The sequence below is a fragment of the Pelodiscus sinensis genome, chromosome 1 (genome assembly GCF_052426305.1).
Source record: "Pelodiscus sinensis isolate ZL-2025 chromosome 1, ASM5242630v1, whole genome shotgun sequence".
Classification (NCBI taxonomy): domain Eukaryota; kingdom Metazoa; phylum Chordata; order Testudines; family Trionychidae; genus Pelodiscus; species Pelodiscus sinensis.
In genome coordinates, this window is record NC_143052.1 from 357,215,679 (window position 1) to 357,236,594 (window position 20,916).

The 20,916-nt window shown below is 48.2% G+C and overlaps 1 protein-coding gene across 1 annotated transcript; it reads left to right on the forward strand.

Moving 5' to 3' along the window:
• The first annotated feature begins 13,948 nt into the window (after positions 1-13,948).
• Positions 13,949-16,057, forward strand: LOC142827683 (olfactory receptor 52M1-like). The gene has a single exon (XM_075923175.2). The coding sequence runs from the start codon at positions 14,060-14,062 to the stop codon at positions 15,005-15,007; it is 948 nt and encodes a 315-aa protein (XP_075779290.2). The 5' UTR covers positions 13,949-14,059; the 3' UTR covers positions 15,008-16,057.
• Positions 16,058-20,916: the final 4,859 nt, after the last annotated feature.

Sequence of the window (20,916 nt, forward strand, 5' to 3'; positions counted from 1 at the left end):
CCAGGGGCCCAGGTGTGTGAAACCCAGCTCCCCTCTGCAAGGCCAGGGCCCCTGCAGGATCCCCAGGTGCTGCTCCGTGGTGGGCAAGGCCCAGGCACACGGTCCCAGGGCTGCCTCTCGCCCCAGCCCCCCGTACACATAAGGGGAGCACGATGGTACTCACAGGTGGACGCCTCCCCGGCCTCGGACGACACAGGCGAGCGGCTCTGTGGGGTGCCTCCCTGGGCAGGCTGCCGGCAGGCTCCTGGCTCTCGGAGCCCTCCTCCTCCTCCTCCGTCTCCTGGAGCAGTCCCTCTGCCCCGGGGTCTATCACGTCCCGGGGGGCAGGGACGGCATGAGCCCCCAGGAGGCGGTCCAGGGCATGGAAGTGGGGGCAGGCCTCCGGGTTGTCCCCTGGCAGGCAGGCCCGGGAGTAGGACTGCCGCAGGTCTTTGATCTTGCAGTGCACCTGCTCCCGGCTGCGCTGGTGGCCCCTGGCGGCCAGGCTGGCAGCCATGCGGCTGTAGACGGCCGCGTTCCTGTGGCTAGTGTGGAGATCATGGACATTGGAGGCTTCCCCCCAAACCTCGATGAGGTCCACGATCTCCGCACTAGACCACGCAGGCGCCCGCCTCTTGCGCCCCCGGGCAGGCTCCTGGGAGCCGCCAGGCTGGTCCTGGGGAGCAGTGGAGGGCTGGGTGTCCTCGGGTGGCTGGCTCATGTTGTGGCAGGTGCAGGGTCTGCTGGCATGGGTGCTAGCAGCCTTGCAACTGGCACAAACTGTGTAGCCAGCCCGTGGCCCTTTAAGGGCTCCGGGGCCGGAAGGGGGGCAATAGAGTTTCCCTGGTGTTGGCCAGAGTGGCCACCAGGGAAACCTGGGAAGGGCTAGCCTACCACTAGTTCGAATTAAGGGTCTACACAGCCCTTAATTCGAACAAGTAAATTCGAACTAGGCTTAATCCTCGTAAAATGAGGATTACCTAGTTCAAACTAAGCGCTCCATTAGTTCAAATTAAGTTTGAACTAACGGAGCGCTAGTGTAGCGCCTATGAAAGTTAGTTCGAACTAACTTTGTAGTGTAGACATACCCTTTGTTACTAAATCTCTGGAGAGACCTCATTAAGCGTCTATGCTAGGAGTTGGGAATATTTTTGAGGGCCTGGGGCCACTGACACACGTAAAACATCAGTCAGGGGTTGCACACAAGTGACGTAGCCCCCACCTGAGAAAGACACTCCCCACATTCCTCTCACATACCAGAACCTGGGGGGTCAGGCTAGTAGATTTCCCACCCCACAGGGGAGCAGTGGTGGTGCTTAAATTCCAGCATGAGCTTCCCAATGCTGAGGGGAGTCCCCAGTCTTGGGGGCCGGATCCAGACCACAACTGGTTCCCGGGCCTCAGGTTTTCCAGCTGTGTAGACACTTAATTCGGAATAGGGGGCCTCCAGCCCTTCCCAGGGAGCCCTGGTGGCCACTCTGGGCACAACCATGAAAACCTACTCTCCTCTCCCCCAGCCCTGGAGCCATTAAAGGGGTAGACTCTGGCCACAGTGTCTGTGCCAGCTCCAAGCCTGCCAGCCCAGAGCCAGCAGTGGCCACCGAGGCCCCAACCCAGTGGCTCCAAAACATGAGCCAGCAAGCCACTGGCAGCCAGCCCTCCACCTCTCCCCAGGAGCAGTCTGCTAGCTCCCAGGAACCTGACAGGCTGCTCCCAGGAACAGGACTGCTTTGCTGTCCCTCATTGAGGTAGACAAGTAAGCGGGGAACCCTGAGAACTGTCTGTCCGGGGTGGGGGTAGGGTCCCTTTAAGCACGGAGCTCAGTTAACCTCAGGCAGCAGCCCCACACACTAAGTCCTAACCTGATGCCCTGCCAGCACTACTTCCGGCCAGCCTTAACTTCAATTCAGGGTCCACTCAATGTGGATGCACTATTTCTAATTAGAAAAACGCTATTTCGATGTAGTCTTTGTCTGTGTCTAGACTGGCAAATTTTTCTGCAAAATCATCTGCTTTTGAGGAAAAACTTGCCAGCTGTCTGCATTGGCCACTTGAATTTCCGCAAAAGCACTGACGACCTCATGTAAGATTGTCAGTGCTTTTGCGGAAATATTATGCTGCTCCCGTTCGGGCAAAAGTATTTTGCTGAAAGACTTTTGTGCAAAAGGGCCAGTGTAGACAGCAGAGATTTCTTTTCCTCAAAAAAGACCCGATCACGAAAATGGCGATAGGGGCTTTTTTGCGGAAAAGCGTGTCTAGATTGGCCACGGACGCTTTTCCACAAAAAGTGCTTTTGTGGAAAAGTGTCCATGCCAATCTAGATGCTCTTTTCCGAAAATGCTTTTAACAGAAAACTTTATGCATTATTAACTAATTCGAAATAAGTTCATTCAAAATAGCGCTGTAGTGTAGACATATCCTCAGAGATTTATTAGGACTTAAACTTTCACTTCACCAGACAAATTGAAGTGGAAGTCACAGAAGCAGGAGTCTAGATGAGGAGGAAGTTGCTTGGGTTAATGAGGTTAGTTGAGTCAGGCTGGGAGTGGCTCGTTCACAGCCCTTGATGTGGAGATGTGACTATCCCCAGCAGGGAAATTGCCTTTGTAGTGTGTTAACCATTTGAGATCCCTGTTCAGTCCTAAGCTGATAGCGTTAAATTTCAAATGAATTCCAGTTCCGCCGTCTCCTTTGGCAATCAGGGTTTGCAATTCTCATACACACATCTCAGGTTGGAAACTAAAGGCAGTCAAGGCTCCCACCCCCTAGCCCTTAAATGGTGCCCAGATGGACCCCCGGTGTTTTGGGGCTGGGACAGGAGCTGATGTAGCCTGACAAATGCTTGCTTGCTAGGAGACGGCGACCCCAACTGAGTATAGTCTGGTGGGGATAAATGACGTATCGCCTGTCGCAGCCCTCTAGCAACCAGACACTGCCGTATCCCTCTGTAAGCCATCTGTCTTAGTCCTGGGTCCCAGACTGGTGCTCAGGCTTGTAAATATATGCCCAAAGGTCCAATCAAACCCCAGGCCCTGAGAACAGGACAGGGCAGACAAACAAAGAGAAACAAATAGCAGTGCCCCAGTTCGTAAGGTTTGGTTAGGACAGCAAAGCAAACACAGTCCCACAACAGTAGACCACTGAGAAGGGAGAGGGGGAGACTGCCACCTGGTATGTGCGGTGGAAGGGGGGACATGGCCCCTCCCTACTCCACGGCATCCCAGCAAAGGACCCTGGCTGCCACTGAGGTCAGCAGGGATCTGACCCGCAAAGTGCTGATACCCTAGAGGGTGCTGAGTCAACTATGACTCAGTGACGCATGCAAGGACATGTGAGTAAATCACATGACTCTGAACTCCATATTGGTACCTGTATTTTTCACAAATGGGCAGGGAACTTGGCTTGCACCAAAGGGAACGCCACTATACACAAGAAACTATAAAAAGGGACAGTGACATCATTAAGTGGCCATCCGGAAGGAAACCTGAAAACACTCGAGGAAGAGACTGAATTGTGGGCAGTGCTGGACCCAGGCTGCAGGAATTTCTAGTCTATGTATGCAGCCATGAAGATTTCCTTGGACTATCGAACAGAGTGTGACGCTGCTTGGTGGAAACCTTATTCAACGTGGAAGTTCAGGTCTCCAATGGCAGAGAAAATTAATTCAAGGTACGCAACTCCAGCTACGAGAATTGCATAGCTAGAGCCAAAACACCTTGCATCGATTTTCTGGGGCAGCCCCACAGTTGGAAGTTGATAGGAGAAACTGGAAGGAGTTTGGGGTTGAGATAGAAGCTCTCAGCATTCGATTTAGAGAGTCTTTACTAGACCTGCTAAATCAAACATTGGACGTTTGATCTCTGAAGAATCAGTCATCTCCAAAGTGAAGACCTAGTCCCTAAGACTTACATTGTGTTTGTATTTATTTCTTAGGGAACCATCATTGGCCTGTTTCCTATTAGTTATAGACAATACACACATACACATATTACCTAAAAGAGTGTGGTTTGCTTGAAGCGTGGGTAAAAACCACAGCTCAGTTAAGAAATACTAGTATTTGGTCCCCTCCAAGTCAAGGGAGCGGTGGAATGGGTAATAAATTCAGATAGATCTGTCTTTTGAGCAGGGCAGGATGGCACAGCGCTGGGGTCCTAAGCTGGAAACTGGGGGTATATTGTCCGGAGCCCCCCTTCCTGGGGATATTGGTGTGAATGAAGGTTTAGAAAGCTTTGCAGCTTGTCACAACATCACAAAACAAGATTGACCCCAGATCAGTGAGACAGGAATGTGATCTGTTCCCCACTTCCAGCTGGCACCCTTCCGAGAGACCCACCACAGTGTTTGTGGATAGGAGGAGGCTGGCCAGCACTTGGTGTCTAAAGGGTTAAGCTCAGGTGGCTAAGGGTGTTGGCAGGGGTCCAGAGGAACCAAGGGATACAGTGCTGAAATTTGGATTGTATATAGAGACCTTGCCTGCTCTGTTCTTGGGTGAAGTTTATGCCAGGAGTTGAGAGACAGAGAAGCTGTGTCTACATTAGCACCCTTTTCTGGAAAAGGGATGCTAATGAGACACTTCGGAATTGCAAATGCCGCGGGGGATTTAAATATCCCCTGCAGCATTTGCATGAACATGGCTGCCGCTTTTTTCCGGCTCAGGGTTTTGCCGGAGAAAAGCGCCAGTCTAGACGGGATCTTGCGGAAAATAAACCCTTTTCCGGAAGATCCCTTATTCCTACTTGAAAGTGAGAATAAGGGATCTTCCGGAAAAGGGTTTATTTTCCGCAAGATCCCGTCTAGACTGGCACTTTTCTATGGCAAAACCCCGAGCCGGAAAAAAGCGGCAGCCATGTTCATGCAAATGCCGCGGGGGATATTTAAATCCCCCGCGGCATTTGCAATTCCGAAGTGTCTCATTAGCATCCCTTTTCCGGAAAAGGGTGCCAATGTAGACACAGCCAGAATGTTTGGAACCCAGACAGGACTACCATGCCTCCAAGGAATTCAGGGCATGGTAATGGAGTGAACCATGAAGGGATCATAAGTAAATAAAGGGAAAATGTATATTTAGTTGCCATTGGGGTATTTTTCTTTCTTTTGGTTGACTAGTTAAACTTCTCTGTGTGAATTCCACTTGCCTTCCCTTCTCTATTCACAATCCTTAAGCTACAGCCCAAAGAGATTGTTCTTTGTGTTTTGATCTGTTCGTTTCTTAGTTGCTCAGTATCACTAGGAACCGAATATGCTTGATCAAGTAGATCTTTTGTTTTCTTAAAAAAACATCCCTTTTTTAAGGTGATGATTTGATTCTGGTGTCTGGTTTCAGAGTCTGGAGAAGGATGGCAGGAGACAAATCGCATGATCATTGTCTTCAGTCCACCCCCTCTGGGGCACCTGGTGCTGGCCACTATCGGCAGACAGGATACTGGGCTAGATGGACCTTTGGTCTGACCCAGTACGGCCGTTCTTATGTTCTTATGTGTCCTAGAAGGTAACAGGAGGCTTCTGTGTGTGTCTGCCTAACCTGGGAGGTCAGCTAAGAAACCATTTGTTTTCTGTGTTTTCTTTTGTTACTTTTTTCAAGCTCTCTAGTGGCAGAAGCGTTTGGGGTATCCCTGGGGGAGCAATTCAAGTGCTCCTTCCTGATTTTTCGGGGCTTACAAAAATGGTTAGGGGTTTGGAACATGTGCCATATGAAGAGATATTAAAAAGACTGGGACTGTCCAGCTAAGAAAAAAGGATACTGAAGGGAGGGGGATATGATAGAGGTCTGTAAAATTATGACACATGGGAAGAATGTGAATAAGGAAACGTTATTTACTTGTTCCAATAACATAAGAACTAGGGGTCATCAAATGAAATTAATAGGAAGCAGCTTTAAAACAAACAAAAGAAAATATTTCTTCATGCAGCTCACAGTCAGTCTGTGGAACTCCTTGCCAGTGGATGTTGTGAAGACCAGGACTTTAACAGGGTTCAAAAAGGAACTAGATACATTCCTGAAGGGTTGATCCATCAACACTTATTAGCCAGGATGGGTAGGAATGGCATCCCTTGACTCTGTTTGTCAGAGGCTGGAAATAGATGACAGGAGAGGGATGGTGTAGCGGTTCGGGGGTGCGATCACCCCCTCTCCGGAGGAGGGGGGGTCTGCGAACCCTCTGCCCCCTCTTCGGTCCCTTGTTGAGTCCCGGGCCTATGCTAGGGAGTCCCGGGTCTGGGTGCGATCACCCCCTCCGAGGCGGGAGGGGGGGGTCAGCGAACCCTCTGGTCGTTACCCGTCCAAGCGGGGTGAGGCGCAGGCCCCTGTCCGGGGTTCCCTTTCCCCCGCGGTGTCCACCTTGTAGTCTCTTTTCTTGGGTCGTTGGGAGCGGGTTGCTCCTCCAAGGGAGGGAGGGGGACCCGGTCCCTCCCTCTCTCCGGGTCCCAGCCCGGGGCCCTGGATGCCGGGGCTGGCTAGTGCCCCGGCGTGGTGGACGGGGGGAAGGGAGAATTCGCTCCGCCCTTAAGCTCGTCCACCCACGGCCGCCAAAAGCGCCCTGCCCCGGGCTCCTTCCTCCCTCCAGGTACCTCCTGCGAATCGCCCCCGGTGCCCCCAGGCCTACCCTGGTTCGGCGGTCTGTGGCGTCCGGAGTTCGGGTGAAGTCTCCGGGGCGGGTTCTCCGGGCCCTCCGGGCCCGGTCTGCCCCTGGCTGTCCCGTTTCCTCCTGGCCTGGCGCGGCGGGGTCTGCCCGCCGTCCGGCAAGGGACTGACTGATCGCCAGGGGCAGTGGCTGTCCCGGAGACCCCGGGACCACCGCCGGGCGGATAGCCGGGCTACACGGCGTTCGGACTCCGTCCCGTGGCGGGGGCCGCTCCTCCGCCGCTGCGAAGAGCCTGCCTCCTGCCCCGTTGGCGGCGGGCCCCTTTGAATTGGCCCGCCGCGCCGGCCGCCGCCTGGAGCTCCACCCCTTCCGGGCATGTCCCGGCGTGCGGCCTAGCGAGATGGCTGCGTCCCTCCGCCCCGCCCCCACCGTGCGGGGCCTCGGGGGACGGGCCGTACTTGCGCTGCCGGCGCAGGCGCGGTGGTAGCGTCCCCGTCTGCCTCTCCCTCCGGCTCGCGCTGCGGGAGCCCTGGAGGGTCCAGACCTGGCCGTCAGCCCCCAGCCGGCGGGGGGTCCAGCTGCCCCGCCCCCAGGTCAGTGACGGCCTGTCACAGATGGCTTAAGGATTCCCTGTTGTGTTCACTCCCTCAGGAGCAACTGGCATTGGCCACTGTTAGAAGACAGGACACTGGGCCTTTGGTCTCACCCAGCACAGCTATTCTTATGTTCTTATACTCTCACGTTAAAATCTCTCTGTATTGTTCATTAAAGGGTTGTACATTTTTTCCTCCTAAAATAGACTTAGAATGTAAAAGGGCAGTCTGTTTGGGAAAAGAGATGGGTGCATTGTCCTCCCCACATTGAGAGGAGGGCACCTGGGTAACATACCAGCACTTGTCCAAGGCAGGGAACGGTAAGGAACTGCTTGGAACCTCCCTATTGTTGGTCCATGAGAGCCTGGTGACAGAGTCCATGAAACAGGAGCTGTGTAGGTGTGTGTCTGCATGGTGCTGCAAGTCCCAGACAGGAGATGATTGTGGCTATTCATAGACTCCCAGCCTGTATCTACATTACAAGGTTTTTGTGCACAAATGTCCGGTTTTGCATACAAACCGGTGGAGCATCCACACCTCAAGCGCGTTTTTGCACAAGAAAATCGACAGAACAGAGGGCTTTTGCCGGTAGAGTTATTCCTCTCCCCACGAGGAATAACTCCTTTTTGTGCTACAGCTATTGCACAAAAAGGCATGTGTGGATGCTCTGGTGGGGGGTTTGCACAAGAAACTCCCATCGGCAAAAGCACGGGTGCTCTGATGACGAGTCTGTGAATGGCCATCAGAGCTTTCTTGCACAAGAGCATCCAGGCAGTGTGGGTGCTCACTTGCTCAAAAACACATCGCTTTTGTGATGCACTTTGAGGTCTAGACGTGCTTTTGCACAAGAAGCTTCTTGCATAGCTGCTCAGCGAAAGACCCGTGTCTCTGCAAACAGTGTTCCTTTCCCCCTTGGGTGTCTGTGTCCAGATTACTCTGGTTTGTGTCTACACAGCCACCCAGGGCATTTATCAGATCCTCTGCAGATCTAGGCATTATCCCTCTGTTCTCCCTAACTGTGATTGTTAAAGCAGCGAGGAGTCCTGTGGCACCTTATAGACTAACTGAAGTGCTGGAGCATAAGCTTTCGTGGGCAAAGACCCACTTCGTCAGATGCATGGAGTGGAAATTTCCAGAGGCAGGTATGAATATGCAGGCCAGGATCAGGCTGGAGATGACAAGGTGGATCCAATCAGCGAGGATGAGGCCCACTTCTAGTAGCTGATCTGGAGGTGTGAATTCCAAGAGAGCAGAAGCTGCTTTTGTAGTTAGCAAGCCATTCACTGTCTTTGTTTAATCCAGAGCTGATTGTGTCAAACTTGAAGATGAACTGTAGCTCAGCAGTTTCTCTTTGTAGTCTGGTCCTGAAGTTTTTTTGCTGCAGGATGGCTCCCTTTAGATCTGGAATTGTGTGTCCAGGGTGATTGAAGTGTTCCCCTACAGGTTTTTGTATGTTGCCATTCCTAATATTTGATTTGTGTCCATTGATTCTTTTACGTAGGGACTGTCCTGTTTGGCCGATGTATATAGCAGTGGGGCATTGTTGGCACATGATGGCATATATTAGTAGATGTGCAGGAGAATGAACCAGTAACAGTATGGCTGATCTGGTTAGGTCCTGTGATGGTGTTGCTGGTGTAGATATGTGGGCAGAGTTGGCACCGAGGTTTGTTGCAAGGATTGGTTCCTGAGTTCGAGTTATTATGGTGCAGTGTGTAGTTGCCACACAAATGGACAGAGCAGCCAATTCCTCTCTGACTCAGTCCAGAGCCCGGGAGTTCTCCTCTCCCGTTGGGAAGGCTCCTTAATTTCTGTTTACTCCTAGAGCTGGACAAAGCACACAGAAGAGCGGACCAGCTTGTCTCCAGCCTGTTTACATCTACGGCAGGCTGAGTGAACCCCATTGGGACAGCACAGAGCTACATTATAAATGGTGCACACACACAGCCCTGTGCCGGCTCTCGGCGTGGGAGGCTGCTGCAGACGCTGGGCCGAGAGCGGCGTGGGACACGGATGCCTGAGGAGGATTCCCAGGGAAGATCTTCTCATCTCAGATGTCCAAGGTACACTCGTCCTTGCTCAGACGCTCACCTGCCGGACACACCCCGGGCAAGGCAGCAGGGAGGGGACACACTATGCACCTCCCGTCCTTTCTGCTTGGCACAGGTGCTGAGAACCTTCCAGGATCATGAGCCAAAATGCCCCTTTTTTCCTGCGCACCCCACCCACCCCAGCTGAAGGCCTCCAGCCCCAAGCTGACTAGACTGAGTGCATGTTTAATACGAGTCCAAATTCTGAGGCTGTGGCCTGTAGTTTGCTCAGGGCCCACTAAGGCAAAAGTCCCGTTGGAGTAGGAACTGAATAAACATCTCAGGAGCCAGCTGAGCATGAAAACACAGAGGTTGTCACCTCCTCCTTCTGTTGTTAAGGGCCGTGGCTGTTAAGGGGAGGTAGATACCTGCTTTTAGCTGCTAGGAAGCATGGAGGCACTAAGACTTCTCTCAGGAATAATTGGAAGGAATTTTCAACCTGGGCAAGGAATATTTTCCTCCAACTTTCATTCCACAAGTTAGCTGAACTGTTATGCCTGGAATTTAAAATAATAATTAAAAGTTCAGCCAGAAGGAGACACCCAACGTAGGGCATTTCAGCGTAAGAGCTTAAAACCTGGCAAACTTATAAGCAACTGCAAATGAGGTATCTTAATTCAAGGTTTTAGGTGGCTTTAACTAGAGATGGTGCTGGCGGCACCATCTACGACGGCCGATCTATTTGTGAGTCTTATTTGGCTACTCTCCAGCACACTAAGATTAGTGGCAAGGAGTTCCGCAGGCCACATACTGACAGTGAAAACAATTTTCATTTCTCAGTCTTATAGGCTGTGTCTAGATTACACCTCTCTGTCGATAGAGAGATGTAGCTTAGGCACGTCGAAATTGCTAATGAAGTGGAGATTTCAACGGAGCTTTTTTGAAAAAAACCCAGCAGTCTAGACGCGGAGCTTTCAAAAATTAACCCGTTTTCGAAAGATCCTGTAAACCTCATTTTATGAGGGGTAAGGGATCTTTTGAAAAAGGGTTTTATTTTTGAAAGAGCTGCGGCTAGACTGCCGGTTTTTTAAAAAAAGCTCCGCTTTGAAAAAAAGCGGCAGCCATGTTTATGCTAATGAAGTGTGTGATAGTTAAATCCCCGCTTCATTAGCAATTTTGACGTGCCTAATTTATATCTCTCTGTTGACAGAGAGGTGTAGTCTAGACACACTCATAGATTCCAATTTCGAATGAACTTGATGATCCCTTGCTAGTGTGCTGGGAGACAAAAGAAATATAAATGCCTGGTCTACTGGGTTTATATATTGATCCACAGGTGTCAACATCAAAAGGGACTATTAGATCAGCCAGTCTGTTGGCCATAAATTTCACCCTCTAATCTCAGTACTGATCCCATAACTAGTGTCTGACTAAGAGCTGGTGCACACTGGGGCTTTGTCTATACTGCAGGGTTTTTGCACAAGAAGCTTTGTGTGGAAGAGATCTTCTGCAACAACTTTTTGTGCAAAAGCGCGTCCACACCTCCAAAGTTCATCGCAAAAGCGTTGTGCTTTTGCACAAGAGAGTGTCCACACTGCATGGACGATTTACTGTCCTTTTTTTTCCGCAAAAATGCGCTTGAGGTGTGGACGTTCTGCCGGTTTTTGTGCAAAAATCTTGTAGTGTGGACATAGACTAGGATTTTACAACATAAAAGCATGGAGCCACAGGGTGTGAAGGAACATTTGATTGTATTTACGCATTTTGTTTGGAAGGGCTGCACTTATCAAACACTCCAGATAAATCAATACAGCTGCCCTGGCCTCCTCTGCCAGTCTGTGGGTCATGTGCACATTGTATCGCAATGATTTTGTATTTGCTTCCATGTGCTTGATGAAAATGTGTAAAGCAGCAGGTTGAGAAATGATCCATGGAAAATACAACTAGAATCAACCCAGTTCAGTAACAATGGCTCATTGATTTTCTTAAATCGCTAAGTGAGACATGTGTTTGTCCATTTTTCATGTGCTCTACTGATATTGGGTAGTGTTCATTTTTATCTGAATGTTTCTCCTCTAAGTCTACTCTCTCGGGGTACGTCTAAACTACATGCCTCCATCGACGGAGGCATGTAGATTAGCCAGATCGGCAGAGGGAAATGAAGCCGCAATTAAAATAATCGCGGCTTCATTTAAATTTAAATGGCTGCCCCGCTCTGCCGATCAGCTGTTTGTCAGCAGATCGGGGCAGTCTGGATGCGACGCGCCGACAAAGAAGCCTTTCTTGATCGGCACAGGTAAACCTGGTTTCACGAGGCATACCTGTGCCGATCAAGAAAGGCTTCTTTGTCGGCGCGTCGCGTCCAGACTGCCCCGATCTGCCGACAAACAGCTGATCGGCAGAGTGGGGCAGCCATTTAAATTTAAATGAAGCCGCGATTATTTTAATCGTGGCTTCATTTCCCTCTGCAGATCTGGCTCATCTACATGCCTCCGTCGACGGAGGCATGTAGTCTAGACACACCCTCGGAGAAATCAAAGTCTGTTGTGCCAGAGATATTCCTATGACTAACAAAATATTTCCTCCCATTAAGGGATGAAATTGGGTTGTTTGATAAGATCTCCTATCTATAAACCCTGACTGGTGTTAACTTTATTCTAAACATTTCAGAATAAACACCTTTCCCATGTTTCCTAGTCTAGGTAACACTTATTTTTTAAAAAATTCTCATTTTTTTTAAAATCAATTACATGCAACATTGGACTGCTCTGGCTTTCCACTTCTTCCTCTCTTGGTGCCTGACTGTGTACTTCAGAAATAGCCAAGGAGCTGATAGGCCACCTGGTCATTTTGTTGTGCATCACTCTAAAGTTCTACTGAAGATGCTGTTTAAGATCTTCCTTGCCTATATTGGTCTGGAAGTATTTCACCAACTCAAGGTGTGAATACCTCACACTGCTTATTGCCGAATGCACCATTTATAAGTTTCCTTTTTTCCAGGGTATCCTAAATATTTCCATGATTTCTTTGTCCTTAATATACTCAGTAACCTACTTTTGGAGACTCACAGCCCTTCCAAGTGTGAATTTTTTCCTAACATCTTTAAAACTCGTATCAATTTTCACCACTATGTTTTTTCACAAATTGTTTTTTCTTTCGATCTATTTTCCTTGTTTCTATTTGCTCTCTATTACTTTCTTTTCCTCCTCTTTGTTGCATTTGTTTTCCAAGTGAACTGAATTTTAGCAAAGTGAGCCATGCTCTGAAGGGTGGAAAAGTGGCATTTATGTCACCTGATAACCTTTTCAACAACTAACAATTTTAATCCCCATTTTTTGGTCTGGATATTTGCTTCCAATCCATTTTCCTGATAATTTGCTTCAGTTTTGAGAAATGAGCTTTTTGGAAGCACTAAGGGTGTGTCTAGACTACAGGGTTTTGTCGACAAAAGTCCACTTTTGTCGACAAAACTATACCTGCATCCACACTACCGCTGAGTTCTGTCGACATAACGTCGACAGAACTCAGCAGTTTTGTCGACGCTGGTAAACCTCATTTTACGAGGCATAACGCATTCTGTCGACAGAGTTTCTGTCGACAGAAGGTGTTATTGCATGTAAACTGTCCTTTGCATCTACACTACCATGTCGACAAAGCAGCTTGCTTTGTCGACAGAACTCAATGTAGTCTAGACGCTCTTTGTCGACAGAAGTTTTGTCGACAGTATCTGTCGACAAAACTTCTGTCGACAGAAGCCTGTAGTCTAGACGTACCCTAAGTGTCTGACGATGACGTGGGTCGGGAGCGGTTCCGTGTTTGCCCGTCGGAATGTAATGAGTTCCATTCTTTATTTGGGTTTCCTTTATCATCTGCCCAGTCTTTGTCTCATCTCTAAACTAACCAGTGCCAGACCTTTCAGTCTGTCTGCATTTGACAGCCTCCCGCTTTCTCACATCCTGTTTCAAAATCCCCCTTTTTGATTTGCTACATTGTTCACAGACACTGGGTAGCTAAAACTAAGCACGTGTCCAGAGCCAGTTATACGCCAGCACATCCATTAGGTATACAAAAGTTGCATTTTTTTGGCCACTGCAGTGTAAATGCAGGTGTTTCCATCAAGCTGCTATCAGTGATGCCAAGGGCTTTCCCTGAGGTGTGTTCTACTTAGAATGTTTCCTCCAGCACACGTCTAGCAAAGCTGGGTTTTTCCCTCCACCCTCAGATTTTGAGCAATCAGGTGAAACGCCCCACACAATGGAATCTGGAGACTGAGTTTCATTTTATAAGGAACAATGATAGCTAACGAGTACCCACACTCATGTTTCCAGCTGGTGCCTTTAGTGTTCCGTTCTCATGCCGGCTAGGAGTTACTGACGCATGGAGCACCACAAAATATGGGAATTGCCGTCAGTAGTGTCTCTGACTAATGGAAGTGACAGTTTTTGGTGTGTGAAGAACAACTAAACTGTTTCAACAATAAGAACAGCATCCAGTAGCTATTGGCTAATATCTATTAGCCAGGATGGGTAGGATTGGTGTCCCTAGCCTCTGTTTGTCTGGGAATGAGTGACAGCGGAGGGATCGCGTGAGGATTATCTGTTGTGTTCACACCCTATGGGGCATCTGGTATGGGCCACTGTTGGCAGACAGGACACTGGGCTAGATGGACCTTTGGTCTACCCCAATCTGGCCATTCTTCTCTTCCTATATATTACTGTTCAGTAGTTCATGAAGGATCTCATGTTCAACTTGTCTTTCCATCCAGGTATTCAGTCTGAGACCATCCCCCAAGATTCTGGGCATACATAGGACACCACAGGAATACGTGTTATGTGCAGGAGACAGAGTTCTTCCTCGGTAGATTTTCCCCTGCTCCATGGCAGATTCCAACTCAACCGACTTCACCAACCCCTCCACCTTCATCCTGCAGGGCATTCCTGGCCTGGAGACAGCCCATGTCTGGATCTCCATCCCCTTCTGCACCATGTACATCATAGCCATCTTGGGGAACATCACCATCCTGTTCATAGTGAAGATGGACCCCAGCCTCCATGGGCCCATGTACTATTTCCTCTGCATGCTGGCCAGCAATGACTTGGTCCTGCCCACATCCATCATGATCAAAACATTGAGCATCTTCTGGTTCAGTTCCAGGGAAATCAATTTCAGTGCCTGCCTCACCCAAATGTACTTCATTAACTGCATTTCAGTGATGGAGTCTGGGATCTTCGTGGCCATGGCGTTTGATCGCTACGTGGCCATCTGTGATCCCCTAAGACATTCCACCATCCTGACAAACTCCATGGTGGCCAAGACTGGTCTGGTTGTGTTGCTGCGTGGCATCATACTCATACTGCCCTATCCCTTGCTGGCAAGACAATGGCCATATTGCAGAACCAACATCATCTCCCACTCGTACTGCGAACACATGGCTGTGGTGAAGCTGGCCTGCGCTAACACCCAGATCAGTAGTTACTACAGCCTCTCTGTGGCATTCTTTGTGATTGGTCTGGATGCATTTTTTATCAGTGTGTCCTATGTCCAGATCCTCAGGGCCATCTTCACCCTCTCCAGAAAGGGTGCTCGGCTGAAAGCTTTTGGGACCTGTGGCTCCCACCTCTGTGTCATTTTATCTTCTTACATTCCAGCTCTCTTCTCCTTCCTCACACACCGGTTTGGCCAGAAGGTGGCCCTGCATTTCCATATTCTCACTGCAAACATATACCTCCTGGTTCCCCCCATGCTACACCCCATCATCTATGGGGCCAGGACCAAACAAATCTGGGACAGTCTTCTCCAGCTGTTTATTCATAAGGTGAACTAAATTCCTTCCTGATGCTCTGGCTTTCAGAGCAAGATCCATGTAGAGCTGCTGGTAACATAACTCAGAGCCAGTTTTCCTGAATCTCTTACTGGACAGTGAAAGATATATTTGAATTCTTTCCTGACCTCCCAGTTTTGTGTCAGGGATGATATACAAAAATACTCATACCTAAGAGGTGCTATACACAGGCGGTAAACACATTCCAGAGCGGTCATAACAGAACACCTCATTAAGAAACATCTTGGTATCAACTGCCTCCCAGAAATACCATATACACCGACCCAAGTTCAGGGCTAAATGGAGAGTTGATGAATAATAATGGAACCCCCCATTCTGTGAGCTAAGGGGCTGTAACTAGGTAACCGAGGATGGCAACATGATATGTCAGGAGTGATGTGGAACTTGTTTGTACCTATGTATAAAAGCGAACCTCAAAGAAATGTCATCGACTGACCATAAGGGGGCATTGGAATCCAGAGTGCTTAGTGGGGTGTTAGTCAATTGTCATGGTGTAATGGCGCAGGTGAAGTATGTTCGCTGACAACTATTATTGAATGTCTCATGGCAATAAACCTGGCTGGGTGCTTTCAATACTTATCTGATTTGTGGTCTCAGGAGGCGCTCTTGGGGTTTGTTGTGTTGACTAATTGCCCAAGGTTAACACGTTACACCAGAATTCACACGCATGCAGCGGAAAATAGAGACACTGAAGAACCCATCAGGATGACCCCACCTGACTGACGACAGCACCCAGATCTGTGTGAGCCTATCTGGGAAGGATGCTGGTCAGCAGGGAGCTTCCCAGCTGCCCAGGAAAGGCTGTTCCCTGACAGCTATTAGTGTGTGTCGTCTGGCAATAAATCTGATCGAGCGATTTCAATCTTTCTCTGATTTGTGGTCTCTGGGGCTCTCTTGGGAGTGTCACGTCAACCAATTGCACATGGATAACACGCTAGACAGTGGCGCGCACACACACACATGCAGTTGAAAGTGTATCACCATTAATAGGGCAGAGGACCTGTCAGGACCCCATCGGGACGATCCCGCCCTACGAGGATACATGACAACACCAAGAAAGAGGAAGAACAATAGTGAGGGAGAAGGAGCTTTGCTGGGCACAGGTCACTGACAAATACCAGCTCTGTGCTTGTGAAAAACTGAATCTGTGATAAGGACTGGGGTGAGGAACACGATTGGTAACAACTTCTCTTTGTGGATTAGGGTTAGTCAGTGAGTTTTGTTTTATCTGTGCTTAGTAACTTACTTTGTTCTGTCTTCATTTGCAACCATCTAAGTCTTATTGTATATATTGAATAAAACCACTTTTGTTTCTGACCAAACTCAGCGTAAATAATTGTTACCCAGGGAAGTGGGGGTTGACAGCTGTGCGTATCTCTCTTTCATTGATAAAGGTGACAAACCTCTTTATGAGCTTTCTGATAAGTCCCTGTAGTATTATCAGCACCCGTGTCACTCTGTGGGGGGCAGGTTGTTACCCCAACTCTGTGCCTTTGCTTAGGGACACCAGAGCATCTGGTAAGCGAGATGGGTTGGTGGAGCACCCCAAAGAGCAGGTAGGCAGGATCAGTGGTGTGATCAGCACATCGGGGGGATGATCTCAAGGGGATGTCTGTGATCCAACCCATCACACTCCTGGTTTCTATCTCAGCTCTGGGAGGGAACTGGGGTCAGAACTGTTCATGGGGAGCAGGACACACCCATCTGGGCTAGAGGGAGTAACACCAGAATGGCCACACTGAGTAAGACAAAATGTTCTTTTAGCACAGGATTCTGCCTTCTCCAAGGGGCCAGTTTCATGCTCATCATAGGGAATAAACCGAACAAGGCCATCATCACTGAGTGATTCTTGTCATAGTCAACAGCTTTAGCCTGCTAGCTGGCCTACAGAGAACTTTTCTTATCGATTTCTTGTTTCCTTATGGGTTTTTTTGATACATAAGTTGTAATAAGTTTTTAAAGTAGTTTGGCTGTAAAATGAAGGACTGCAAAGTTTGCAAACAGATGATCTGGAGCTTTCACGTAACTAGATGACATTGAGCTAAAATAAATAAATAAATAAAATATGCTAATAAATTAAAATAATAAATAAATAAATAAAGTATGATGAAGTACATAAAGTATATAATATGTTAAGGCAGATTGGCAAAGGGACTTTCCTATGTTTCTAAGTTCACATTCATTTAAAGTTAACATGTATATGACACCGGTTAGGTCAAGAATAACAAAACTGATTCAGAACCACAAAAGGTCCAGATAATGAATTGACATACCTATGTGTGTCTGTCTGTACATCTGTTTGTCTGTTTGTTCACAAACTTCTCCTAAGGAGGAGTGAGAGTAGGAGTAATGAGTTAGATTAAAAGAGGTAAAGAACAAAGGTTCTAGTAGGGGTCTACTAAAGACCAGCTGCCCAGGCAAAAGAAGTTCACAAGGTTTTTTTTAACCAATTCACAAAACCAGCCGAAGTGCAGGATTTGGTGGTGTTGGGGGACTAGAACTATCCATAGATCTCTTGTGAAACTAACACCGCAGGGCACAGACTATCCAATAAGTTCTTGGACTGAATGGAAGAAAATGTTTATGTCAGAAGGCAGAGAAAGCTGCTGGGGGGAAGCTGATCTAGATTTGATTTTAACAAACAGGAAGGGACTGGTGGACAATTTGAAAGTGGATGTGAAAGTGGAAGGCAGCTTGGGTGGAACTGACCAGGAAATTATAGGGAAAGAGATCTAGGGGTCACAGTGGCCCACAACCTACATATGAGTCAACAGCGCGACACGGTTGCAAAAAAGCAAACATGACTCTGGGATGCATTAAAAGGAGTTTTGTGAGCAAGACACGAGAAGTCATTCTTTTGCTCTACCCTGCACTGATTAGACCTCAGCTGGAGTATTGTGTTCAGTTCTGAGCACCACCTTTTAAGAAAGATGTGGAGAAATTGGAGAAGTATGTAAAAAGGTTTTACAAGGAGGAGGGAGAAAAAATTGTTCTCCTTGGCCTCTAAGGACAGGACAAGAAACAATGGACTTAAATTGCAACAAGGGAGATTTAGGTTGGGCATTAGGAAAACGTCCTACCTGTAAGGATGGTTAAACACTGGAATAAATTGCCTTGGGAGGTTGTGGAGTCTCCATAGCTGGAGATATTGAAAAGCAGGTTGGATAAACACCTGTCAGGGATAATCAAGATGATCTAGAAGGTTTTTGGTTCTGCCGTGAGGGCTGGGGACTGGACTTGATGACATCTTAAGGTCGCTTCTGGTTCTAGTGTTCTGTGATTCGATGAGTGTATAAATTGCAAGAGCTAAGGCCACTGTATTCGGTATGTAGCTTGTTCAAACCCTTCCTTAAACCATGCCACAAAGGAGGGGCCAGAAAGGAAGGACACCATACTGCAGGCTAACCAGTGGACAGAAAGTGCAGAGAACAGTGACTCTGAAGGGAGACCCCTTGGGGCAGCTGCAGAAGTAGCGCAGTGGCCCAGTGCTCCCTACCCCAGTATAGGCTTAGCCGGGCAAAACGCCCCAACCCCAGCCCTGGATCTGGGCCCAGATGAAGAAATGGAATGCTCCTCAGCCCCCACTCCACAAACCTAATTGAAGCGGGGGGTGGCACAGGGACAGGTTCCCCCGGCATTGGCATGTTAGGGGGAGAGGACAAACCTGCACACCCTCCCGTTTCCTTTCACATGGCACCAGGAGAGTGGCTCTGGTGCACTAGGGATCCTGAAGCAGTGCCCTGTTTCATTTTGTGACTCCACTGCATAACGAGGGATGTTTGGGAGAACTCATCAGGATCTCTCTCTTCAGGGATACCAGCTCATTAATCCCCATTGTTTTACGCATTGGGTTGCTCAAGAACGGCAGTTGGAGCTTTCTCCTCTCCACATTAAGGGAGGGAGAGCATGGACACTAAACTTACACTCATCTGGCTTCTTGCCAAGGCAAAACAGCATCTGGAGCTTTCTCCCCTCCACATTGAGGGAGGGACAGCCTGGACAATAAACTTACACTTGTCTGGTTTCTTGCCAGGGCAAAACAGTGGGGCTCTGGTGTGCTAGGGGTGGGTGGAATGGCTGGAGGCTCTCTAGGTTGGATCCCTAAGCGGAAACATTCACGTAGCAGTGGCTGGGTGTGTCCTTGCCGGCGTGTGACTGTGTAAAGACAAGACCTGATGAGGACGGTAGCTCTTCTCACTTTCACATCCCGAGAAGTGGCCAAGGCTGGAATGCCAGAGAGTTTGGCAGTAACCTGGTTCCGGGATGTATCTTTGGGAAGACCAACACCCCCAGCCAATGAACAGGGGGATTTAAAAATGGCGGCGCCCGGCAAGATGCAAATGAAGCCCGGGAAATTCAAATCCCGGGCTTCATTTGCAACTTCGGTTGCCTATATTAACCACCCTAGTTCGAACTAGGGCGGTAGTGTAGACATACCCAAAGAGAGGAGGGGAGAGGACATACCATGGGCCAGTGCAGACAAACAACCACATATAAAGGAATCCAGTGCATCAGGGAAGGGCAGACAAATAAGCAGTGGCAAATTTTTAAAGTGCTTCTACACAAATGCTAGGAGTCTGACTAGTAAGATGGGTGAACTGGAGTACCTCATATTAAAGGAGGAGATTGACATAATAGGCATCACTGAAACCTGGTGGAATGAGGAAAATCTGTGGGACACAATCATACCGGGATATAAAATATATTGGAAGGATAAAGCAGGCCGGGTGGGTGGCGGAGTGGCACTGTATGAGAAAGATAATGTAGAATCAAATGAAATAAAAATATTAAATGAATCAACATGTTCAACAGAATCATTATGGATAGTAATTCCATGCTCCAATAATAAGAAATTAGTAGTAGGGATATATTACCGACCACCTGACCAGGACAGCAATACTGACATTGAAATGCTGAGGGAGATTAGAGAGGCTACCAAAATAAAGAACTCTATAATAATGGGGAACTTTAATTATCCCCATATTGACTGGATACGTCACCTCAGGAAGATAAGCAGTGATAACATTTCTGAATGGCTTTAATGACTGCTTCTTGGAGCTGCTGGGACAGGAACCCACAAGGGGAGAGGCAATTCTCGATTTAGTCCTGAGTGGAGCGCAGGATCAGGTCCAGGAGATAACCGTTACAGGACCGCTTGGGAATAGTGACCATAATATAATAACATTTAACATTCCTGTGGTGGGAAAAACACCTCAGCAGTCCAGCACTCTGGCATTTAATTTCAAAAAGGAGAATTACACAAAAATGAGGAGGTTAGTTAAATGGAAATTAAAAGGCACAGTGACTAGAGCCAAATCCCTGCAAGCTGCATGGAAACTTTTTAAAGACACCATAATAGAAGCCCAACTTAAATGTCTACCCCAAATTAAAAAACATAGCAAGAGACCTAAAAAGAGTCACCGTGGCTTAACCACCATGTAAAAGAAGCAGTGAGGGACAAAAAGGTATCTTTTAAGAAGTGGAAGCCCAATCATAGTGAGATAAATAGAAAGGAACATAAACGCTGTCAAATCAAGTGTACAAATGTAATAAGAAAAGCAAAAAAAGATTTTGAGGAACAGCTCTCCAAAAACTCAAAAAGAAATAACAAAATGTTTTTTAAATACATTAGAAGCAGGAAGCCTGCTAAAAAACCTGTGGGTCCCCTAGACGATCGAGATAAAAAAGGAGCAGTCAAGGATGATAAAGCCATTGTGGATAAACTAAATAATTTCTTTGCTTCAATCTTCACGGCTGAGGATGTTAGGGAGATTTCCAAATCTGCACCATCCTTTGCGGGTGATGAATCTGAGGACCTGTCCTGGATTGAAGTGTCATTAGAGGAGGTTTTGGAACAAACAGAAAAATGTAATGTTAACAAATCTCCGGGA

Excerpts from the sequence above, each read along its gene's own strand:
- LOC142827683 (XM_075923175.2), top strand. The coding sequence starts at position 14,060 with ATGGCAGATTCCAACTCAACCGACTTCACCAACCCCTCCACCTTCATC.